The sequence below is a fragment of the Trichosurus vulpecula genome, chromosome 7 (assembly GCF_011100635.1).
Source record: "Trichosurus vulpecula isolate mTriVul1 chromosome 7, mTriVul1.pri, whole genome shotgun sequence".
Taxonomy (NCBI): domain Eukaryota; kingdom Metazoa; phylum Chordata; class Mammalia; order Diprotodontia; family Phalangeridae; genus Trichosurus; species Trichosurus vulpecula.
The window spans coordinates 221897849-221920263 of NC_050579.1; the positions used below are offsets into that span (position 1 = coordinate 221897849).

Genomic DNA, 22415 nt, shown 5'->3' on the forward strand with positions numbered 1-22415 from the left:
GAATGTATGTATGTATATGTCTGTCTGTCTACCTATCTATATCTATGGGCCCTGATTTAACCTAAGGTCTTCTCTGAGGTTTGTTTGCTGCTTTATGGTTGAACTGCCACACCCAGTGAAGAAGTTAGTCTCCATTACTATCTCACAATTCTTAGTTGATTTTTGACTGTTCTGATCCATGGCTTCATTCTGATAAGTCTCTTTTTGCCTCTGTTCCCGGGGCATTGTCTTGAAGCTCCCCCTCACTGACTCCTTTCCTTTCCCGTTCCTCTGTGTACCCCAAAGAATATTCTGTCCAGAACAATATTCAGATTCCTTGCCCATCTGGTTCTATTCCCAGTTGTGGCTGGGTAGAACAGGGTAATGCCATAGATTTAGAAGACTTACCAAAAGGCATGCTTCCTAAAAACATGGAGATTAAGATCTTGGCTTAAAATTGGCCTCTTAGTACAGTTATTTAACTTTTGACCCATCATTCTCCTAATTAAAGCATCATCTGTGTTGGGAAATAACTCTTTTGTGACCCCTATAAAATTTAAAAAAGAAAGAAAGCATTTATAAGGTACCTTGATTGCAAAGAATGAGTCATAATAACAATAATGCATATTTATACAGCTCTATTTTAATAAAGCACATCATATACATTGTTTCATTTGATTCTTACTTACTAGGGAGTTTGATAGTAGAAGAATTATCATCCCTACTTTACAGATGAAAAAATTTAACCTCAGTGAGATAGCTATTAACCAACAGAGTAAGAAATTCTTCTAATCTATGTACTCTTCCCTAAAAACTCTGCTATCCCTACAAGTAGGTGAATTAACCACCTTCCTCATTATAAATTATCTCACCTCTCTAATTTTCTAAAGAAAACCCCCAAATAGGGAAGAGTTTAGCAGAATCATTTAAGGAGATGAAAAAAATGGCTGGTTTTGCAAAAAGGAATCAGTAAATACAAGAGATGTTAACTTACTAGTTTTATAACTAAGGTATATAAATCCATTTGCCTCAAAGATGAGGCTCTTTTGTACCTGTTTCTAGCAAATCCTGGTCAATGTTTATCAGTCAGCTGGAAGGGAGGGAATAAATTGTATGCAGGACACACTTTAAAGTTCAATTTTCTTTATTAACATTTTCTCCATAGCTCTCTTAAGCCTATTCAATCAATAAAACAACAAATCAAATGCAGATTTGTAGCTTTTGCTGATTTCTGAAGTATAAATGCTTAAACTGAAAATTTAACAATCACACTCATGACCAGTTAGGAGCTAGCTCCAGCACAGACCTGCTTATTTCCAGTATCTGATGAAACAACTGATTGACATTCCACCAATTAAAAACCCATATGCTGGTGAAAAATGCATAACATATGAAGGAGAAAATTCCAAAACTGACCAAACCTTTGTATTATGATCCCATATGTTTATATTGACGTTCACAATTGAAGTGGGCCCCCCATTCTCAAGTGCTTAAATGGATTCTTTATAGATGAAGGATTAATAATATTTTTTTAAAAAAGGGCTAATTTAATCTTTCTCTGGGCTCTATTAGAGGTGAATAAAAATTCAAAAATAGTTATGACAAGCTATAAAATGGCTCACTGAATTTTTTATTTCACATTTTGAACAATTAAAGCTTTTAAGAATTTCAAATTGTGGCACTTCTGGTTAATAGGGTGGTGTGTAAGCTCCCAAGGATGCCCAGGTCTACCACATGTACTTCAGCAAAAGTCAACACCCAATTGGAAAAAGATCAAGAAATGCATACAGGAACTATAGCAAATGTCGTAATCCAGACCAGGACTATATAGAAAGACACCTGTGGAGCCAGGCATCATTTTGACCACTCTACCCTAGGGTAGCTGAAAGTCAGTCTTTAGCTTTCTGACCTAGGAGGCACGAGAGGGCACTGAAACCTGTAGAACTTGGTATTGGGGAGACAGCGAAGTCCTGGGGTAGGGGTTAGAAAACCACAGCACCTTGTTCTGACTGCAGATTGAGCCAGGAGCCAGCGGTTCTCTTTTTGGGACAGGAAGGCAAGTCTGCAGAAATGTAACCTGAGATACTCAAAGGCCTTCTAGACTGCAGGGTTTTAAAACCAAAACATGAGGGGAGACCTGAAACCTGTCAGCCCTTTGAGCACAGACACATTAGGAGAAGTGACTATGGCAGAAGGAGCCCAGGTAATTGAGGTCAGGACAAATAAGGCCCAACCATCTCATCTAAGAGTGTGGGAAAGGGTAGACACTGGCTTGGCACAAAGTGTCAAATCAATAACTAGGGCTTGAGATATGAGTAAACAGAAGACACTAAACACTATGAAGAAATATAATGGATAAAGAGACACTCAAGACACAGAGACAGAAGTGACTCCATAATTACACACAAAGACTCAGAATAAAAAAAAATGACTTGACCTCAAGTACTATAAGAGTACCTGGAAGAAATGAAGCAAGTGACAAAAGTGAAATTATAAGTGAAATAAGATCTTTAAGACAAAGAAATTTTTTTAAAAAAATCTAATAATAAAAAGTAACAATAAATTTGAAATTTAAAGACCACAAAAGAATAAGTAATAAGTGATTAGATCATAGCTACAAAGAGTTTGTAAAATATTACATTGAATTTTAGTGTGAGAATATTGAAAACTTATTGTCACCTATGATTTCCTGGACTTCATTTTGATTCATAGCTGGCTTTGCTGCTCTCTCCTTAGAGGAAGAGGATTTTGCCCCTGTTAAGCTATGTGTTGCCATATATTCGTTGGTATAAAGTGCTTGCATTATATCATTTATAAATTTCTGAGGCTTGCTCTTGTTGCAAAGGGCAATCTGCCATTTTTCAATCTTGAACTGAAAAATAAAACAATGTATAGATATTAATATTTAATGAAATTCAACAAAACAATCATTTCCCTTTGACTGAATCTTTATTTTTCTTAATAACGCTTACTTTATTTTTCTCCTTGGGTACAGAACAAAGGCTGAACCTTTGATTTCATTGGAAGAGAGTCCTGGTATGGGAAGTTCCTTCACCAATGAAGATCAATGTAACTGATAGTCTTGGGGTTGCCAGGGGAACTGACAAGTTGACTCTTAGCTAAGAGACACATGTTCATAGAGCCAGTATATGTCAGAGGCAAACTTCTGGACTCCAAAGCTGTCCCTCTATCCACAATACCTATTGTGGTTATTTGTACTATATGAAGTAACAACATCATTTTAAAAGTATTACATTTGACAGGCTAGGGACTGGACATGTGATTTTCATTGGTATAGAGAATTCCCAGATGAAGAAACTCCCTCTGTCCATTGAGATCTGCAGGCATCTCCTTTGCTACTTACAGCCTAAGAGAGCTATCGAGTACATTTAAAGGGTACCCGGGGTCATAAAGCCAGTATGTGTCAGAGCCAAGACTTGGTCCCAGGTCTTCATGGCTTCAAAGCTGGCTCTACAGTTACCATGTCATACTACTTCCCATACTATATTTAACATATTTATGGATGGATAAAAACAGGAGACAGTTGAGGTAGTTATAGAGGCTCACAATATTAATCAAATGGTTAAATGTCAATTTGTCATTTGAGTTGTAAAGAATGCTCTATCCAATAATTTTCATATTTTACTATCCCAGAGATCGACAATTCATATCACTTAACTAACCTCTTTGTCAACGGTCTGCTCATCCTCCTCCACCGTCGAGGAGAGAAATGATGTGGAATTACTGTCCAGTGTCGAATAAGAATCTGGTATCGAATTTCCTGTAGCCTTCCAGATGCCTTGGGATTGAAGGCCGGATGCAGAAGGGGCTCCTCCCCTTTTAAGCAGCGATTCTGCCATGCCCACTAGCTCTTCAAAGTGGGTAACTGCCTGGGGTAACACTAAAACCAAAAGAGAAATACAGGTGATGTGTAACCTTATTTGGATTCATAACTGCTTCCATTCCCAAGCTCCTTGCATGAGCATGAGATCACATTAGGCCATTTTCAGGTCTACCACACGATGACCTGTAATCTCTGATAGAAGATGATTTTCCCATGGCCTATTTATGAGTTTTTAAATAAGGCAAAAAATGAAAGGAATGAACATTTATTAACCATATGTTGGACACTGTACTAAGTACTTTACAAATATTACTTCATTTGATTCTCTTAATAACCATGCTATTATGATCCCAATTTTACAGTTAAGGAAACTGAGGCAGGGGTTAAGTGACTTGCCCATGGTCACACAGCTAGGAGGTATCTGAAGCCAGATTGGAACTTAAGTCTTCCTTGCTGAAGGCCCAGTGCTTTATACACCACACCACCAAGCTTCCTGCTTTTCATAAGGAATAGGGACTGGACCTGTGATCTCATTGATGCAGGAAGCTCCAGGTGAGATAGAGAATACAATACAGCTTTTAGACCCACTCTATGCTTTTTTCTTTTTATTATGGTAACAGAAATATTCAGTGTTCTGCCTCTTATAGTATTTTGTGGTAGCTCAAAATAGAGTGGTCTTGAACCTACATCTAGCTCACTTTTCCCCCACATTAACCAATCAATGAATGCTTTAGTAGGTGTTTAACCTACTAAAAGCCAATTAGTCAATAAACATTTATTAAGTGTAATGCTGGCTGATGGAGAACCTGTGCTTTCTTGGTGTTGTTAGGCCAAAATTAGCACAAGCAGCAGAGAATCAATTCATATTTTGTTACAGTTCAGCATCAGAAGTCGCACTGAGTGCACAGTCATCTGCAAACAAAAAATCATGCACCAACTCTCCCTCCACTTTAGTCTTGGTTTGTAGCATTTTCAAGTTAAATAATTTACCATCAGCAGTAGCTGATTTTGATGCCGTGTTCCTTGGCGGTATACTTTCCAGGGATGTACACATAGATGATGATATCGATGCTTGCATTGCCAGAGCTAGCTTAGTGTTTGGAAGACTCCAGAGGAAAGTGTGGGAAAGAATTGGTATTAGACTGCTAACCAAACTGAAAGTCTACAGAGGCATTGTGCTCTGACCTCATCATTGTAAGCCTGTGAAACCTAGACAGTCTACCAGCACTATACTAGGAAATTGAATCATTTCCATTTGAATTGTCTTAGGAAGATTCTGAAGATCACCTGGCAGGATAAGGTACCAGACACTGAGGTCTTTTCTTGTGCCAAACTGCCAAGCATTCAGCCTCTACTTCAGAAAGTGCAACTCCAATTGGCTGGCCACGTTGTTTCAATGCCAAATGTACATTTGCCTAACAGACTATTTTAGAGGGAAATACGCAGGCATTTACATGGAGGTCTAAAGAAGCAATACAAGGATACTCTCAAGGTCTCTCTGAAGAACTTTGGAATTGATTCTATGATGTGGGAGACACTGGCAAAGGATTGCCTAGCATGGCATGCCAGCATCCAAAAAAGCACTGTGCTCTATGAGGGAAGCATAATTGTAGTAGCTCAAAAGAAATTTAAAGACATCTCCACTCCAAATGGTCACATGGACTATTTGTGCCCGACATGTGGTAGAGCATTCTGAATTCATATTGGTCTGATCAACCACAATTAGACATACTGTAACTTGACTCCAACACAGTGATTTTGGTCCTCTTTGAGAACCAAGAACAACTACCACCATCACCATGAAATGTGAGGTGATAAGGGTCTCTACCTTGGGATACCACTCTCTTTTGGTTCTCCTACCTGGCAGATTAAGTACCTACTATGTACCAGGGACCTACTATGTTCCCCTCCTGTCATGTTGGAGGAGCTTGTGTAGCTCAGGAAAACTATGAGCTATGGTTAACTTGGACAGACTTCAGGAGAAAGTGGAGGACAGAAAGGCCTGCCCATGGGGTCATGTGCCAGGCACTGTGTTTAACCTGGGAATACAGAGAGAGTCCCTGTTCTCAAGGATCTCACAGTCTATTGGGGAAGACAACATACAAACAAAAATGTACGAACTAGATATATACAAGACAAATTGGAGATGATCCTGGAAGTAATAGAGAAATCACTGGAGTGGATTGAATAGGGGAGGTGCGGTGCCTAAACTTTAAATTTAGTAAGATCAGACTTATAGATGAGTGAATAGAAGGTGGACTGGAATGGGGAGAGACTTGAGGTAGGGACTAACTATGAGGCTATTGCAGTTATCTAGATTTGAAGTGATGAGGGCCTAGACCAGTGTGATGAGGTCAGAGGAGACAAAGGAGTATATCTACAAGATGTTGTGAAGAAAGAAATAAAGAATTTGGCACCTGATTGGATTTGGGGGATGAATGAGAGGAAGGCCTGATGTAATTGAAAGGAAAATTCTTTGTTTGGACTTTTGCCCTGATTTATAAGGCAAAGCTCAGGACTGAGAGAACAAAAAAGAGTTTATTATAAGTAAGTAAAGATAGCAATAAGTTGTTGGGCTGACCAACAGAGATCGCCAATGGCTTCAAGATGGAGCCAGCTTTTATGGGTAACTTTCCTAATGAGATAAAGACAATTCAAGTAAATCCATTTAGAAAAAGGGGTTGGGTCTTTGCATCTCAGTTCCTCCCCCAGGTAGCAAGTACTTAACAACTTCCTACATCAGTACAGAGAGCAGAGGACTAGGTGACTGATGCCCCCACGCCCCTAACTGAGCCTCTCCCCATACTGATTGACAAGCAGGGTCACTGACTAAACAAAACTTTCAATAATGCTTAGGTTGTAAGCCTGGATTACTGGGAGGACTTCGGTACCTTCTATAGTAGTAGGGAAATTAGGAAGAGGGAAGGGTTTGGGGGGAAAGGTGATGAGTTTTGGACGTGTTTAGTTTAAGATGTCTATGAGACATTCAGTTTGAAATATCCAATAGGCACATGGAAATTTGAGAATGGAGGCCAGGAGAGCAGTTAGGGCTGGACAAATAAATCTAATAATCATCTGTATAGAGATGATTATCGAAACTACAGGAGTTGATGAGATTACCAAGTGAAATGATATAGAGGGAGAAGAAAAAAAAGGCCCAAGAGATTGGTATTGTGGACATGAGCTCTGTCATGACTATATTATGTGTTAGAACTTCCCTTCTTTATAGGAGAGTAGGACAAATATACAATAACCAGCCAATTAGAAGGATTTCTGAGGCTCAGAGCTGTTTGGCATACCAGTGATCCTATGTGAAGTGAACTTTAGATGAACTTGGAGGATGGCTGCAGAGGCCAGACTAGCCTTGAAAGGCTCAAGGGCAACCTTGAGCAGCAGCTGCAGACTTGGGACTTTCCAAATACCTTACTTCCTGGCTTATTGTATCTACAGATGTCTTCTCCCATAAATCCCCCCACCCTTCTGAAAGCCTCTAGAAAGTATATTATTTCACCTATTTTCTCTCTCCTTTGAGCATATATAAGAACTCTCTCTCTGCTCCCTTGTAGGATCTTCTCTCCCTGACAAGCCTTTTCTCAGACAACAAATGCATTTAATTGGTGTATTGGACTCTGTTTCATTTCAGGTCCCTTTATGGGGCTGAGGAACATTTGCTAATGGTAAACTATTGGTGAAAGAGATCACCAAGTGAAATAGTACAAAGAGTGAAGAAAAGACGTTCCCCATTGAGGACACCTGTAGTTAAATGGCGTAATCTGGATGAAGAGCCAACAAAAGGGACTAAGAAAGAATGGTCAGACAGGTAGGATGGCAAACCAGAGCAGAAAGCAGTATCATGAAAACCCTGAAGAGAATATCAAGGAGAAGGGGATAGACAGTACCAAAGACTACAGAGAGGTCAGGAAGGATAGGCCAGGCCTGGTGCCAAATGTTGGAAATAAAAAGACAAAAGTGAAACAGTTCTTACTCTCAAGGAATTTACATTCTGATATGGGAAATAATGTGTGTGTCAATAAATATACCCAGAATAAAAATGAGAATAACTTGATGCTTTGGGGGGATTAGCAGGAAAGGGTATTTCACTGGAATGTATTTCTTGCAAGATTATGAAGCACTTATTTTGACAACTTCTGTGAAATGTTCCCTGATCTGAGAGCCAGAGTGGCAACAGGCCACTCAAGTTGAAACCCTGTTCTACCATTTACTGGCTGTGTGAGGTTGGACAAAATCACAACCTTTCTGGTTAAGTTTTCTCATGGATAAAATGAAGGGGTTGGACTGGATCAATGGTGTTAAAAAGAAACAGGGGCCATTAAAGCATACATAAGGATCTCTGTGGGCCACATATAGACCTTAAAAATGTAATCTTACATATGTGTCATTGTATTTTTATTTATTTTGTTAATTTTCCCAGTTATATTTTAATCTGATTTGGGTTACACTCAGGAGTGTTGTGGGCCTCATGCATCCTGATACCTCTGGATTAGATGATCTCTTAAAGTCCTTTAAGCTCAGGATCAAATTACCCATTACAATTTAGTATTAGGTAGATGGATACACTTCTATGATCTATGATCCTAAGTGGCTTTTCTTTCTCTCTTGGATATTGTATGTGGTGCCTTGAACATGCTTTGTTCTCTCTTTAAGGTGTTCATTCCATATTACATTTGTATTCTAGTTCTTGGTATGTCATCTCCCTCAGGTAGGGTTAAACTTTGTAGGGACTGAGCCCAAACACAGGGTTTTGTACAGAGTATGGAATTTAATGAATGTTGTGTTGAATTGAATTCAATCAATAAACTTTTATTAAGCGCCTACTATGTGCTAGGCATTCATCTTCCTTAGACATTCATATTAAGTTTTAGATTACTTTAAATGCCCGCCTCCCATTGGTTTGATAATCTGAAGATCTCAAATGTAGTTTGGCTTTGTTTTCAAAAGGAAAGAAATTGTAAAATTAACAAAAACATATTCTATTGAGTGTAACAGTCCAGTCTTCGTCCAGTGACTTTGGACATTAGAATAAGGGAGTTAAACAGCTCCCAGCTCCCTTAGCTTTTGACCTTTGGAGCGTCACAGTTTATGTTAATAGCCCTGTAATTGACATGCAGTTATTTCTTAGCCACCTGCTTCCTGACTTTTTTTTTTTCTGGACTTGTCTCCAGCCACGAGCTCTTCAGAATTTGCTAAAAGGTTTAGAGCAAAGCTTTTTAAAACAGAAAAAAATAACCCAAGCAGGTTTCAAAACAGATTCTCTCCTCTCCTCCCTCCTCCCCCTCTCACCCCTGCCCTTTTCCTCCAAACCTCCAACTCTGCCTCCCTATGAAGCTGGTTTGAGAGAGGTTTGCTACAGTCAGAGCATGTGGTTCTGCCAGTTCAGGTAGTGAATAGAGCTCCAAGTCCTCACCTGTCCCCTACCCCTGGGTGCCAACCTAAAAACAAATCTGCCTCTCACATGTGAATATAAAACAAGTTACTGCATCACAGACACTCAAGAGTCAGCATGGACCTCAGAGGGCACTTAAAATACAGAGAAATTTTATCTACCTCACTCCCCATCTACCTATTTAATGACTCTGTCACAAGGGATAAGATAAACTTGGCGTGACTGGTTCTTGATGAAGCCAACGTTGATATTTTGTGGTTACCGTTTCTTTTTCTAGACGTTCACTAACCATCCCATTAATAAACATATCTTGGAATTTTGCAAACAAAGCTATTGGCTAAAATTACATACAGGTAGCCAAACTATAGGTAAGTGGCCACAAAAGGAAATAACAAAATTAAGGGCATGAATCTATAGGGTAAAATTCAGTAGGAAAAAACTTTGAATTATACCAAAAAATCAAGCTACAGTAAAGGTGAAAAAAATAAAGTAAGGAAGTGATTGCTATTTGGTACTTTGCCAGAAGAATCCTGTGCTGGATCCAATAAATTGGATGCTTTTAAAATTATCATCCCTACACTGATGTCTTTCAAATCTATCTGTTTTGTCCTAACTGCTACTGACCATTAGTCTCAAATTTCCAATTGTCTTTCAGACATTTCAAGTGGATGTCCAGGAGACATCTTAAACTCAGAATGCTGGTAAGTGAACTCATCTTTCCCCCTAAACCCACCCCACCTCCAAATTTCTCTATTGCTATCCTCCTCCCAGGCCCCTAGGCTTGCAATCTATGTGTCATCCTTGACTCTTCATTTTCTCTCATTCTCCCCTGCCCCCCAATTTGTTGCCAAGGCCTGTTAATTTTTACCTTTGCAACATCTCTGGAATAACCCCACTTCTCTGCTCTGATACTGCCACTACCCTGATACAGGCCTTCATTATCTCACACTTGGACTGTTGCAATAGGCTGCTGGCGGGTCTGCCTACCTCAAATCTCTCTCCACTCCAATCCATTCAGCTGCCAACACGATTTTCCTAAATTGAAGATTCTCCCCACCCCTCACTCAATAAATTCTAGTTTCAAATACAAAACGCTCTATTTGCCATTTAAAACCCTTTATAAGCTAACCCCCACAAATGCCTCACTTTTCCAGTCTTCTTACACCTTATTCTTCACCACATACTCTTCAATCCAGTGACAGTGGCCTCCTTGCTGCTTCATGGGGGAAAAAATAAAAAACAACTCCACCTCTTGGCTTTGAACATTTTTTCTGGCTGCCACCCATGCCTGAAATGCTCTTCCTTCTCATCTCTGCCTACTGACTTACCTGGCTTTCTTCAAGTCCCCTATTCTAGAGGAAGCCCTTGCCATCCCTCTTAATTCTAGTGCTTTCCCTCTGTTGATTATTTCCTATTTCGATTGTACATAGCTTGTTTGTACATGCTTATTTGCTTGTTGTCTCTCTCATTTACTCGTGAGTTCCTTAAGGGGAAGGACTGCCTTTTGCATCTTTATATATTCCCAGAATACCTGGCACATAGTAGTGATGGGGATGGGATATGGACCCCAAAAAGCCCCTGGACTTTTCCACATGGCCCAGGTCCCTAGCATTTGCTTGGGACATCGGGCCCTTCCCAATTAATAATCCTTTCATTGTGGCTCTCATAGTCTGCACCTGGTCCCACCCTAGACCTCCACTCCTTATAATCCCATCTAGACCCCTTCTCTGTTCCCAGACTACTTGGCTACTCCCACAGTTTTACTGTATAAAAGGTCCATCTTGCCATTGCTCAGAAGCTGTAAGAGTCTAGCTAATGGCTCAGATTCAATCTGGCCCACTCGTCAATATAAGCACCACAAATGCTCAGATTCTTCAAATCTCGCCCCACCCCATTCAAGGCAAGACCTGTGTCGCTATTTTGGGGTTGCAGCACCCCTAGATCTCACAGTAGGAGCTTAATAAATGCTTATTGACTAACAGACTCCTTTAACGGAACTTTTTCTTGTTCAAATTCTGTGATCTGTTAGTATTATCTGTCTAAAGGTTTTATTAATGCCTTTTTTTTTAAAAAAAAGGTATCATTTCTTGATATCTGTACCCTCAACACTCATTTAAATCTCCCTAAAGAAAGAAGTTACACAAAACTGAACAGTTAAACAAAATAGATATGCAATATTTACTTCCCAATGAGGATACTCTGTTTTGTAATCTATTCTTGGATATTATGATTGCTCATTGAAATTAATCTGAGTTTGGGTGCCTTTTAGAGTTGTTTTTGTTTTACATTACTGCTATGGGCTATGCCTGACTCAAATCAGTTCCCTGATAGTTTAGGTTTGGAGCAAAATGAGAACTCATAGGTCATTCAAACCTTAACAAAAGGAGATTTGCTCAGCCATAGCAGGAGAAGGCTATTATTGAAGATAACTATTGAGAACAAACACCTTGAGATTATTCAGCTAAACAAAATTCCTGCTGGGATTCAACAGCTGAATATCTTAGAGCCCTTTTAATTCCTTGTTGCTGCTTTGTATTTAGTTGTTGAGGAAATGATATCAGTAATCTGAGCCCTTAGTCCCCTGAACTAACCAAGTCTCAAGGAATATTTCAGTACCTTATAAGGAAAAACTGGTCTAACTCTGAATGGAAAGGTAAGGTTATTGCTTTATTAATCCTCCCACAGTCCACCTCTTCATAGTAAGCTCCTTAAGCTTTATTAAACTGTTAATAAATACAAGTTTACTGACTAACCTCCACCAGTTGAACGACTTTATGACTGTTACCAGTCAATACTGACCTCTGATATTCAAGATGCCTGATATAACACAAAAGGAGGAAGATTAAAAACAAAAACCAAAGGAATATAATGGAAAAAAAACACAATATAATAGTTTCCTGAAGGAGTGACTAAATCAGGAAGAGTTCCAGGAAGGACCATGTGAGGTCTAAATGATCAGGTCCATGTGGTTAGTGATGCAAAATCTTTGTATTTCTTCGTGGGTCTCAATGTAAAAAGGTAATACAAATGGAAGAAGCACCATCAAGGTTACAGTGAAAATTATGATACTTCCTGTCTAGTCATGGATCTTCATCACACATTGGGGAGAACTGGTCTGTATCATCACCTTAGTCTACCAGGAGTTCCCCTTTCTTGGGAGGTCCACAGGGTTAATTCTTCGATTTATGAGAGACACCTTTGAAAGACAACTTGTGTGTGTGTGTGTGTGTGTGTGTGTGTGTGTGTGTTATACACTTTTACTTGGCCTTTGTGGCCAAGAATAAGCTCCCTCTCCAAAATGCCACCCCTTGGTCCCCTAGCCCCTCCCTCTAAGGAGCTACACAAGGATTGCTGGGTGTTGTACGGGTAGTAATGTCAAAGTTCCAGTCAATTTTACATTGTAGTAAGCAATGGGCTATAGTGGGTCTGCCTTTAGCCACTGCAAATGCCAGGGACTACTTTCCTGCCACTGCATCTGGGAACTGATCTGCCATCTACTACCACTGAGGCCCACATCTTTGCCTGCTGATCTTAGGCCAGCACTACAACTAGGTGGAGCAGTGGATAGAAGGGTAACCCTGGAGGCATGAGGATGTGAGCTCAAGTCAAGCTATGTGATCCTGGGAAAATCACTTAGCCTATATCTTCAGTTTCCTCAACTATAAGGTGGGGATAATAATAGTACCTACCTCCTAAAGTTGTCCTGAGGATCAAATAAGATCATATCTGTAGAGTGTTTAGCATAATGCCTGGTACATACTAGGCACTTAATAAGTGTTTATTCGTTGCTCCCTTCCCTTCCCTAAGCCTGCTGTCTACTCTAGCTATTCCCTGTGCCCAGACAGAACAACTGCTTTTGGTAGGGCTTGAGTTCTTCCACCTTAGGCTTGGACAGCTGTATACATTACTATATCCTTATTCTTAAGCCTTATTCTTACTGGGGCTTATCCTTATCTTACTGGGGCTTAACTAGGCCCTCCTGTGTTAGGGAAAAGATACAGAGCAACATAATAACCAATAAAGCCAGAGATTACTGAAGGCAAGTCATTTCTGATGCAGTTGGGAAATGCTTCTGGAGTCTGAGTTCTGCACTCTTTAGGGGCTCTTCATTGGAAGCTCCAGCAAGAATATTATAATTCAAAGTTTATAGTTCAGAGGTTAAACTGGAAACATTTTAAAACTGATGCAGCACTCTGCTTGTCCCCAGATAATTAAATGGAGTCCAAATTTTCCATATCCCTAATTCCAGAAATGTCTCTAGTTCCCTGGGAAGAATTTAGCACTGTGGTTTCAAGTACCTAGTCCAAAGAATCACCACAAAATCAATTTGGGAAAATTGTGATTGGTCTCTTAAATTCCAAATTTAAAACCAAACCAAACAAAAAACCCCACCTCAAACAGTTTCCAAAATTCTAAAATTCCATAGTTCTCACTGTTGAATTCTCTCCTACTACTCTTCAATGGTTTGGCTATGTCCACATTTGCTTCGTAGGACTGAGTGATGGGGTGCTTGGGTGCCTGTGCTTTGACCCCAGTTCCAAAATCACATCTCTCCCTAGCTGCAAAACACTGTCCCTAGCAGTTTCTCACTAGCAAAACAGGACGGCATGCCCTAGCAAAACGTTTATCTCTCTTCCTGATACAGTGGCCAGCTGCACCTATAGAATTTATTAGCTTGAGCCAGCTGTGCACTGGCTGAACTGGCTATGTACTGGGTCATAGAGATATTCACTGCTCACTGACCTATCCTAGATTTAGATATATGTATACTCCCTAATATTTATCTTGTCTAACAAGACATTGGCAGGAGCAGCCTGGGTATTTCCCAGTCAGCCCTGACCATTAGTTGACTTAGTGACATTTCAGGCATAAAACCACCCCTTCATGTAGCTCCCCCCTCCCCCTGGGCTATTTCCCAGTGAACTCTGGGTAAAATACCTGTGAAGTAGATACAAAAAGTGCATATTCCTTTAAGAACTGACCACTCCTTAACCACTCCCTAATCCTGCCATGAGTCTCCTAATTAGCATATTTGGCACATGTTTTACTATAGAATAACCTATATAAATGTCACCTGCACCCCTCCAAGGTTGCAGGTTCCCTAAGAACTCTTGCCTGCTGAAAAACATAAAAATAAATCTTTGCCACCTTGACTTAAAGAATGCTTGAGATGGTGAATTCATTCCAGATGGCCCCTACCCCCTCCAGTACTCTGGTCCTTGAGGGTATCGTATCCCCCCCTCAATAACCCTGTCTGGGAACTCCAGTCTTGGTGTTCCTGGAGTTCGTCTCAACCTCAACATGAGGACTGCTGGTTCAGCTGTACTGGTATTTCCAAAAATCAATTCAAAATGGAACAGTTTACACAAACTTAAGTCTCTTAAAGCTGCAAGGCCTTCTTTTAGGAGGCTTCCTATAAGCAATTGGGTGATGATGACATTAGCCATATAAAACATCCCCTCCTGGCCAGGACTCAGCACTACTACTACTTATTCTGAATTTGTCCTTTTCTTTCTTTTTTTTTTTGGCAGGGCAACTGGGGTTAAGTGACTTGCCCAAGGTCACACAGCTAGTACATGTGTCAAGTATCTGAGGCCGGATTTGAACTCAGGTCCTCCTGTCTCCAGGGCCGGTGCTCTACTCACTGAGCCACCTAGCTGCCCCAATTTGTCCTTTTCTAATGAAAAAAAAATCTCTTTCTTGATGCCCAAAATTTTATCTTCTCTAGGTTGCTTTGAAGGCAAACTGAATTTTGAAGAGATATACCTATTTTCTAACTTAATTTACCTAACTTAAATTACCAGGTTGGCAAGGTCCAATAGAGCTGGAGGGTCTAAAACACAGTTTACCTCAATTATCTTCAAGGTACAGTTCTTAAGTACAAGGCATATTCACATTGTTTTCTTCTTGTGAATGGCCACAGTTTACTCTCTAATCTTCCAGGAGCCTGGAGTACCTCACAGTTAGCAAACAGATTTCTAGGGACATCACTAAAACCACCATCAGATTCATGAAGGCCATGACTAACTCATTTTCCTTTGTACTGCCCATCCCCCACTTCAATGATTTCATCATGTTCCAATGCTATAATATTACGCCCATTGTTCTGGGCAGAGCCTAACTCAGACTAGTCCCCTGGTAGTTTAAGTCTGATATTGAAACATCATTCCTAATTGTAGAATGTTACAGTTAAAATGAGACTTACTTAGGCATGGTGACAAGGTATTCATCAAAGATAGACACTGAGAACCCCTTGATTTGATTCAATTGGGCAATTCAACAGCCAAGCATCAGGTGATGAGGATGTAATTTGAACAGTCTGAGCCCTTCAATCCCCAGAGCCAACCAGGTCTTAAGGAATGTCTCAGTACCTTTTAAGGAAAGCTTAGCCTAACTTGCGTGAGGAGAGGGATTAGTATATTGCTCCTACCACAGTTACTTTAGTCATTTTTGTTTTGCTCTGCATTAGTTCAGACTGGTCTTCTCATACTTATGTGAATTCCTCATTCTTCATTTCTTTTGGCCCAATAATATTCCAACATTCCTTTAAAAGAGGTAGCATAGCATAGTAGACAGAGGGTTGGTCTTTGAACCATTAAGAACTAGACTCAGGTTTTACCTCTCACATATACCAGTTTTATGACCCTCATCAAGTCATTTAACCTCTTATCAATTTAAGCAGTTTTCTAAGACTGTATGTTAAAGAGGAGTCTTTGAAACTGCATTAGTAAAAGGGGTTTTCTGATCCAGGGAGTTCCCTATAGGAGTGAAATCCTATATTCATTTACAGTTTGTTTAGCCATTCCTCAATTGATGTATATCCAATTTCTTTTAAGTTTGTTACTATCTTTTAAAAGTGCTACTATAGATATTTTGGTATATTTAGGACCTTTCTGTCTTTATGATTGAAGATATCCACTATGGATGCCTAGTAGTGGGACCTCTAGGGCAAAGGCTGTGAAGAGTTTAATAACTTTTCTGATAATGCCAAATTGTTTTCTCAAACAGTTGTGTGTTTATGTGTTTGTCTTCCCACAATCATTCCAAACATTAAGTAATTCTGTGTTATCACATTTACCTGTATGATGGATGTGAGGTAAAACCTAAGAGTACTGTAGTTTTCATTTGTTTTTTTCTTATTATTAGCCAGTCAGTCAATAAACATGTAATGTCTACTATGTGATAGGCACTTAGACCAGTTTTTCACATATTTGTTTATAGTTTACATTTCTCCTTTGAAAAATTTTTCTTATCCTGACCCCATTTATCTATTAGTGTGGAATAAATCTTGGTCTCATATATTTGTATCAATTTTCTATATAACCTATATGTCAGACTGATTCGAGATATTTGATGTAAGGCTTCCCCCCCCCCCCCCGCCCCCAGCCTGACTTGGTTTCTTTTCTTGTCTTCCGTTTTTTTCACTGACTCTCCACCATACCTTGGAACATTTCCCTTCAACTTTGAGAATTCCTGGCTTCTTTCAATACTTAGGGCAAAAGTCACTTTCTGTAGAAGGCCCTTCCTGGTCTTCCCAATGCTAATATCTTCCCCTCTAACTTTACTTTCCTCCATTCCATGCTATATATCTTGTTTATATCTAATTATGTATATATTGTCTCTTCCATTAGATATTGTAAGATCCCTGAAGTCAAAAATTGGTTTATTTCTTTTTGAAAGAACTGTTTTTGTTATTTCTTTTCATTCTTGCAGCTTAGCTCAGTGCCTGGCGCATACTAGCTACTAAATACATGTTTGTTTATTGATTATTCCAGCTCCATTGATTTTGTTTATGTCAGAGCTTTTAAATTTCATCTTGTTGAAGTTTTCTGTTTTGTCTTTTATGGTCACCTCATTTCTCCCCTGTTTGGTTAAGGATCTACTCTCTAACCATAAATCATATTGTGGCAGTAAGCTTCAGTTGTATTATAAAAACATTAAGAAATAATATTATGAGCAGTATACTGGTTTAAAGTTCTTGGTCTGACTTGAATAAAAGACCTGATTAATCCATGAGCAGAAGAATTAATCAGTTTCTGGGAGGGATATTAATTACCTGAGATTAAGATCATTAGAGAATTTTTCTGGTTTGTAATTGAAAGGTATCTCTTTGTTCTCCTTTGACAAGATTGAAACAGGGAGTCTTTAAAAGGAGTGGTTAAAGAGGTAGTAATTGGATTCAGGAAGAACATTACTATTGTTCTGTTTGGGAAAAGCTCCAAATCCTAAATGAAAACTATCCTTGTTTGACTTTCCTCAGAAATTTTATCTGGTTTAATTTTTACTATGAAATATAATTTGGAAGTTGTTTGGAATCCAAAGAGAATTCAGATTATTAGGCAGAACCCTGTCTGTCTGGACCTCCCATGTAACAGAAATGCTTGTATGTTAATAAATTGTTTTTGACAATTGCAGAGTATGGAATTTTTCTTCCATAATTCAAAGGTGCCAGAATTCAGATTCTAATGCATAATAACAGTCCCCATGACTGAATCACAACTCTTCAAAATATACTCCAGTTAACAAATATAGGTAAGGGGTCCTTCTGGTAATCCTAAGGATAATGCCTATCCTTGAAGAATATCCTTCTATGGCTAAATAAATCTTTAAAAAAAATTAGAATGGGTTTTTTGTAGAGGGGCAGAGCCAAGAGTAGAAGCAGGGACCTGATTGAGCTCTCCCCCCAAAACCCCTCAAAATACTTGTAAAAAATGACTCTAAACAAATTCTAGAGCAGCAGAAGCCACAAAATGACATGGTGAAGCAGATTTCTAGCCCAAGACAATCAGGAAGGCTGACAGGAAGGGTCTATTGCACAGTGCTTGGAGCACAGCACAGTGCAGCCTGGGCTGTGCTGGCATAGATGGGACTGGAGCAGGCCTCAGGGCACTGAATCACTGGCAGTTGCAGTGGTTTCCAGACCTCCCAACCCACAAACACCAAAGACAGCTTCAAAATGACAAGGAAGATCAAGGTATGCAGCCAGAGAAAGACAACAAGGTTAAGGCTCCTACATCCAAAGCCTCCAAGAAAAATATAAAATAGTCTCAGGCCATGGAAGAGCTCAAAAAGGATTTTGAAAATCAAGTAAGAGAAGTGGAGGAAAAATTGGGAAGAGAAATGAGAGTGATGCAAGAAAATCATGAAAAATGACTCAACAGCTTGCTAAAGGAGACCCAAAAAAATGCTGAAGAAAATAACACCTTTAAAAATAGACTAACTCAAATGGCAAAAGAAGTCCAAAAAGCCAATGAGGAGAAGAATGCCTTGAAAGGCAGAATTACCCAAATGGAAAAGGAGGTCCAAAAGACCACTGAAGAAAATACTACTTTAAAAATTAGAATGGAGCAAATGGAAGCTAGTGACTTTATAAGAAATCAAGAGATTATAAAACAAAACCAAAAGAATGAAAAAATCGAAGACAATGTAAAATATCTCATTGGAAAAACAACTGACCTGGAAAATACATCCAGGAGAGATAATTTAAAAATTACTGGACTACCTGAAAACTATGATTAAAAAAAAAAGTTTAGACATCATTTTTCAAGAAATTATCAAGGAAAACTGCCCTTGTATTCTAGAACCAGAGGGTAAAATAGAAATGGAAAGAATCCACTGATTGCCTCCTGAAAAAGATCCCAAAAGGAAAACTCCTAGGAATATTGTAGCCAAATTCCAGAGTTCCCAGTTCAAGGAGAAAATATTACAAGCAGCCAGAAAGAAACAATTAGAGTATTGTGAAAACACAATCAGGATAACACAAGCTTTAGCAGCTTCTACACTAAGAGATCAGAGGGCTTTGAGTATGATATTCCAGAAGTCAAAGGAGATAGGAGTAAAACCAAGAATCATCTATCCAGCAAAACTGAGTTTAATATTTCAGGGGAAAAAATGGAATTTCAACGAAATAGAGGACTTCCAAGCATTCTTGCTGAAAAAACCAGAGCTGAATAGAAAATTTGACTTTCAAATACAAGAATCAAGAGAAAAATGAAAAGGTAAATAGAAAAGAGAAGCCATAAGGGACTTATTAAAGTTGAACTGTTTACATTCCTACCTGGAAAGATGCTCAAGAGACCTTTCTCAGTATTAGAGGGAATATATGTATATATACATATATATGTACATATATACACACATACATACACACATGTGTGTATGTGTATGCATGTGTGTATATATGCATATGTATATGTACATATGTGTACATATGTGTGTATGTGTATATGTGTGTATATATGTAGACAGAGGGCACAGAGTGAGCTGAATGTGAAGGGATGATACCTAAAAAATAAAAATTAAGTGTTGAGAGAAAGGGAAAGGTAAAACATGGTAAATTATCTCACATAAAGGAGGCAAGAATGAGCTTTTACAATGGAGGGGAAGAGGGGAGAGGTGAGAGGGAATAAGTAAGCCTGACTCTCATTGGATCTGGCTTAAGGAGGCAATAACATACACACTCAATTGGGTATGGAAATCTATTTTACCCTACAGGAAAGCAAGGGGGAAGGGGATAAGAGAGGGGAGATAATGGATTAGCGACCCCTATTTCTATTTGAGTTTGACTCCACTGGTCCAGACAAAGATCTGGTAAGGACTACAAGAAATGCTGCAGAGCCAGAACAAGAAAAAAAGCTTTAGGAATGACCAGGGAATCTATTCATGAGTTAGGCTTAGTCTAGATTCCTGCCAGAAAGTAAAGTCATAACCCAGATTTCCTGAGTTGGTAAGGTTTGAATCAGGCTCCTGAGAATTGATGAACATTGAGGTCAGATGCCCCACTATTGAGGAGAAGTCAGAATGAAATGTCTAAAGAAAAAAAATAGAAGGAACCTCAAAGATGGGAAACAGTGTTTAAGGATAAGAATAGCTGTCCCGGAAAAAGGCCAGCATTTTATTTTTTTTAATTCTGTGCTCAACAAATATCAACTTCAACGAGTCCTTCCATATATAGCAAAATAGTAGTGTTGTACATGAAACTATCATTTCTGTTATTAAACTATTAAATGTTATTATTGTACTAATTATTATCTTGAATATTAAATTGTACACCTCTATTTTTCAAAAAGGTTGATTTTCTTTTTAAAGATCAACATGTAACTTTCAAAGCTGTCCTGTTTCTGTTTTATATTTCACAAGTTACAGAAACAAAATTTCTAACAAAAGGAATTGATACATTACAGATGGTCAGGTTAAAAAGTTTCAAAAGAAATATCTTTTGTTCTAACTGTGCATTCAAAGAGTTTTTAAAAAATTGATTCAATGAGTGGTTACCAGCAAAGAAGTGTTATTTTTGTCCTCTATTTATTTAATGAAACTGGTTCAGTAAGAAAGATGTTTAGTCCCTGACAGAATCAAAAACAACTTGTGTGTGTGTGTGTGTGTGTGTGTGTGTGTATGTGTGTGTGTGACAACAAAAGAAAAGAATCCTCTAACTAAGCAGTTTTATAAAGCAGTCTTACAGTTACATTCTACCCTGCATGTCTTTTTCTTGTCTTCAACTTAGAGCAGGAATTTATCTTTTTAGAGATAGGAAGCAGATTTGTGATTTAAGTATATTTAGTATATAGGATTTCCATCTGGTGAAACTTCATCTACTGGTCACCTTCTCTGCAATTTATAGTGTTGGAGAGTTGTCCAGAGCACTGGGAGGTCCTGTAACTTGCCTCTAAATTTTGGTCAAAGGAGGGAATTGAACTCAACAACTGCTTGACTCTTAACATATCCTTAAGGAAATAAAGTGCCTCAGGAAAAAAAAAAAGATAAATACTTTTGGAGAAAAGGCAATACTTCTTTTCCCATCAGGCAGTTTGATTTCCCAGTAGGCCTGACTAGCTGGGCAAATTCGGATGATTTGACAGAATTTAATTGTCAAGTATATTGAAAGCAAAGTCACCTAAAAGAAATTAGATAGAAAAAATTAGAACAGATCATGCAATTGCAGGTACTTAACTAAATTAGAAAATGAAGTAACCTAAGTGCTTCAAGGCTATAGAGAACTGTCTAGCAGGATTGGAAGTTCAGGGCATTAGAATGGATCATCTGGGAATGCAATGGCAAAACCAAACTTCTTGATTCAGGATGAGTTGGAGCAGCTGGGCTTGAGATTAGTTTCCATTTCTGGAAGTAACAGTGGTGGCATCTACCAGGGTTGTGGAGTGGTTGTGGTGTCCACAGGTAGTAATTTTTTTTTTTGAAAGTAGCAAGTGTGGAGGCAAAATGTTGTGCTATTACTATGGTTGGGCAGAGAAGCCTCAGCAAGCATTTTGTGATAAGATCAGACTAGAATCTGAATATGTCAGGCTTGGCTCCAGGAGCCAGCCTTCTGCTCTTTAGAACAAAGAGTTCTAATGGAAGTGGCAGAAATAGACTGACATCGATGGCAATGATAGATCCTTTGGGTCAAGGAGAAGCCAATAAAAGTTTAACTCCCTTTTCTGAGGTCTGGTGTGGGCAGGTGCATTGCACTTGATTTTCTTCTATCTCATGATTTTTGTCTCCTATAAATCATAACCAGTCATAAGTGATTTGTGATTCATGTATATTAATTAACTGGATGGTGGTAGTCGTGCCTGGGGTGGGGCAGAGGAGGTAATGCAATGGAGGACCCCAGGGACTTGTGTTGTGGTTTGTCCTTCATTCTTGAAGAGGACCATGACATCAGGGAGATGATGACATGACTTGCAATTAAATTTGATTTGAGTGAGGACGGGCTATGCAAAGTCACCAGCCTCTCTTTCTCCTCCAGAGCAATCTGTGTCCAATGGCTAGATATCGATCAGAACAACTGGAGATGGCCCAGGATGCAATGGGAGACCTTGGCCTTTTTAAGCTAAGGTCTTTTCAAGTTCTCACTTTGAGTGAAGCAATGCCTATTCAGTGAATAGACCAAAGAACTAACTAGATCAAAGGTTTTGACTTCTATCCAGAATACTAAGGTTTTCCCTCCCTAAATGGTAGTTGAGGCAATTGAGACAAGAATTTTAGGGTTTTAATTTTCATAATTTTTGTAAGTTCGTAAGTAGCAGAGATGGATGAACTACATATCAATAGATGATGGACCACTCCCTCTCCTCCCAGGAAAATGGAGTCACTGGTAAGCCAGAGTCATGTGTCTTAGACTGGTAAATGTCTTAGGGAAGCTTTTTGTCTCTAGAGTAAAGGCTGGAGTAAAGGTGTAAAACCTCC

At 39.0% G+C, this 22415-nt stretch overlaps 1 protein-coding gene across 1 annotated transcript in view; it reads right to left on the bottom strand.

Annotated features, from left to right (window-relative positions):
- Positions 1-22415, bottom strand: part of BEND6 (BEN domain containing 6) — a 114509-nt gene that overhangs the window by 23965 nt on the left and 68129 nt on the right. The window contains exons 6-8 of the mRNA XM_036767664.1: positions 3663-3880; positions 2659-2851; positions 388-526 (exon numbers count right to left, since the gene is read on the bottom strand). Of these exons, the coding sequence (XP_036623559.1) occupies positions 388-526; positions 2659-2851; positions 3663-3880 (550 nt within the window). The remainder of the gene's footprint in view (positions 1-387; positions 527-2658; positions 2852-3662; positions 3881-22415) is intronic.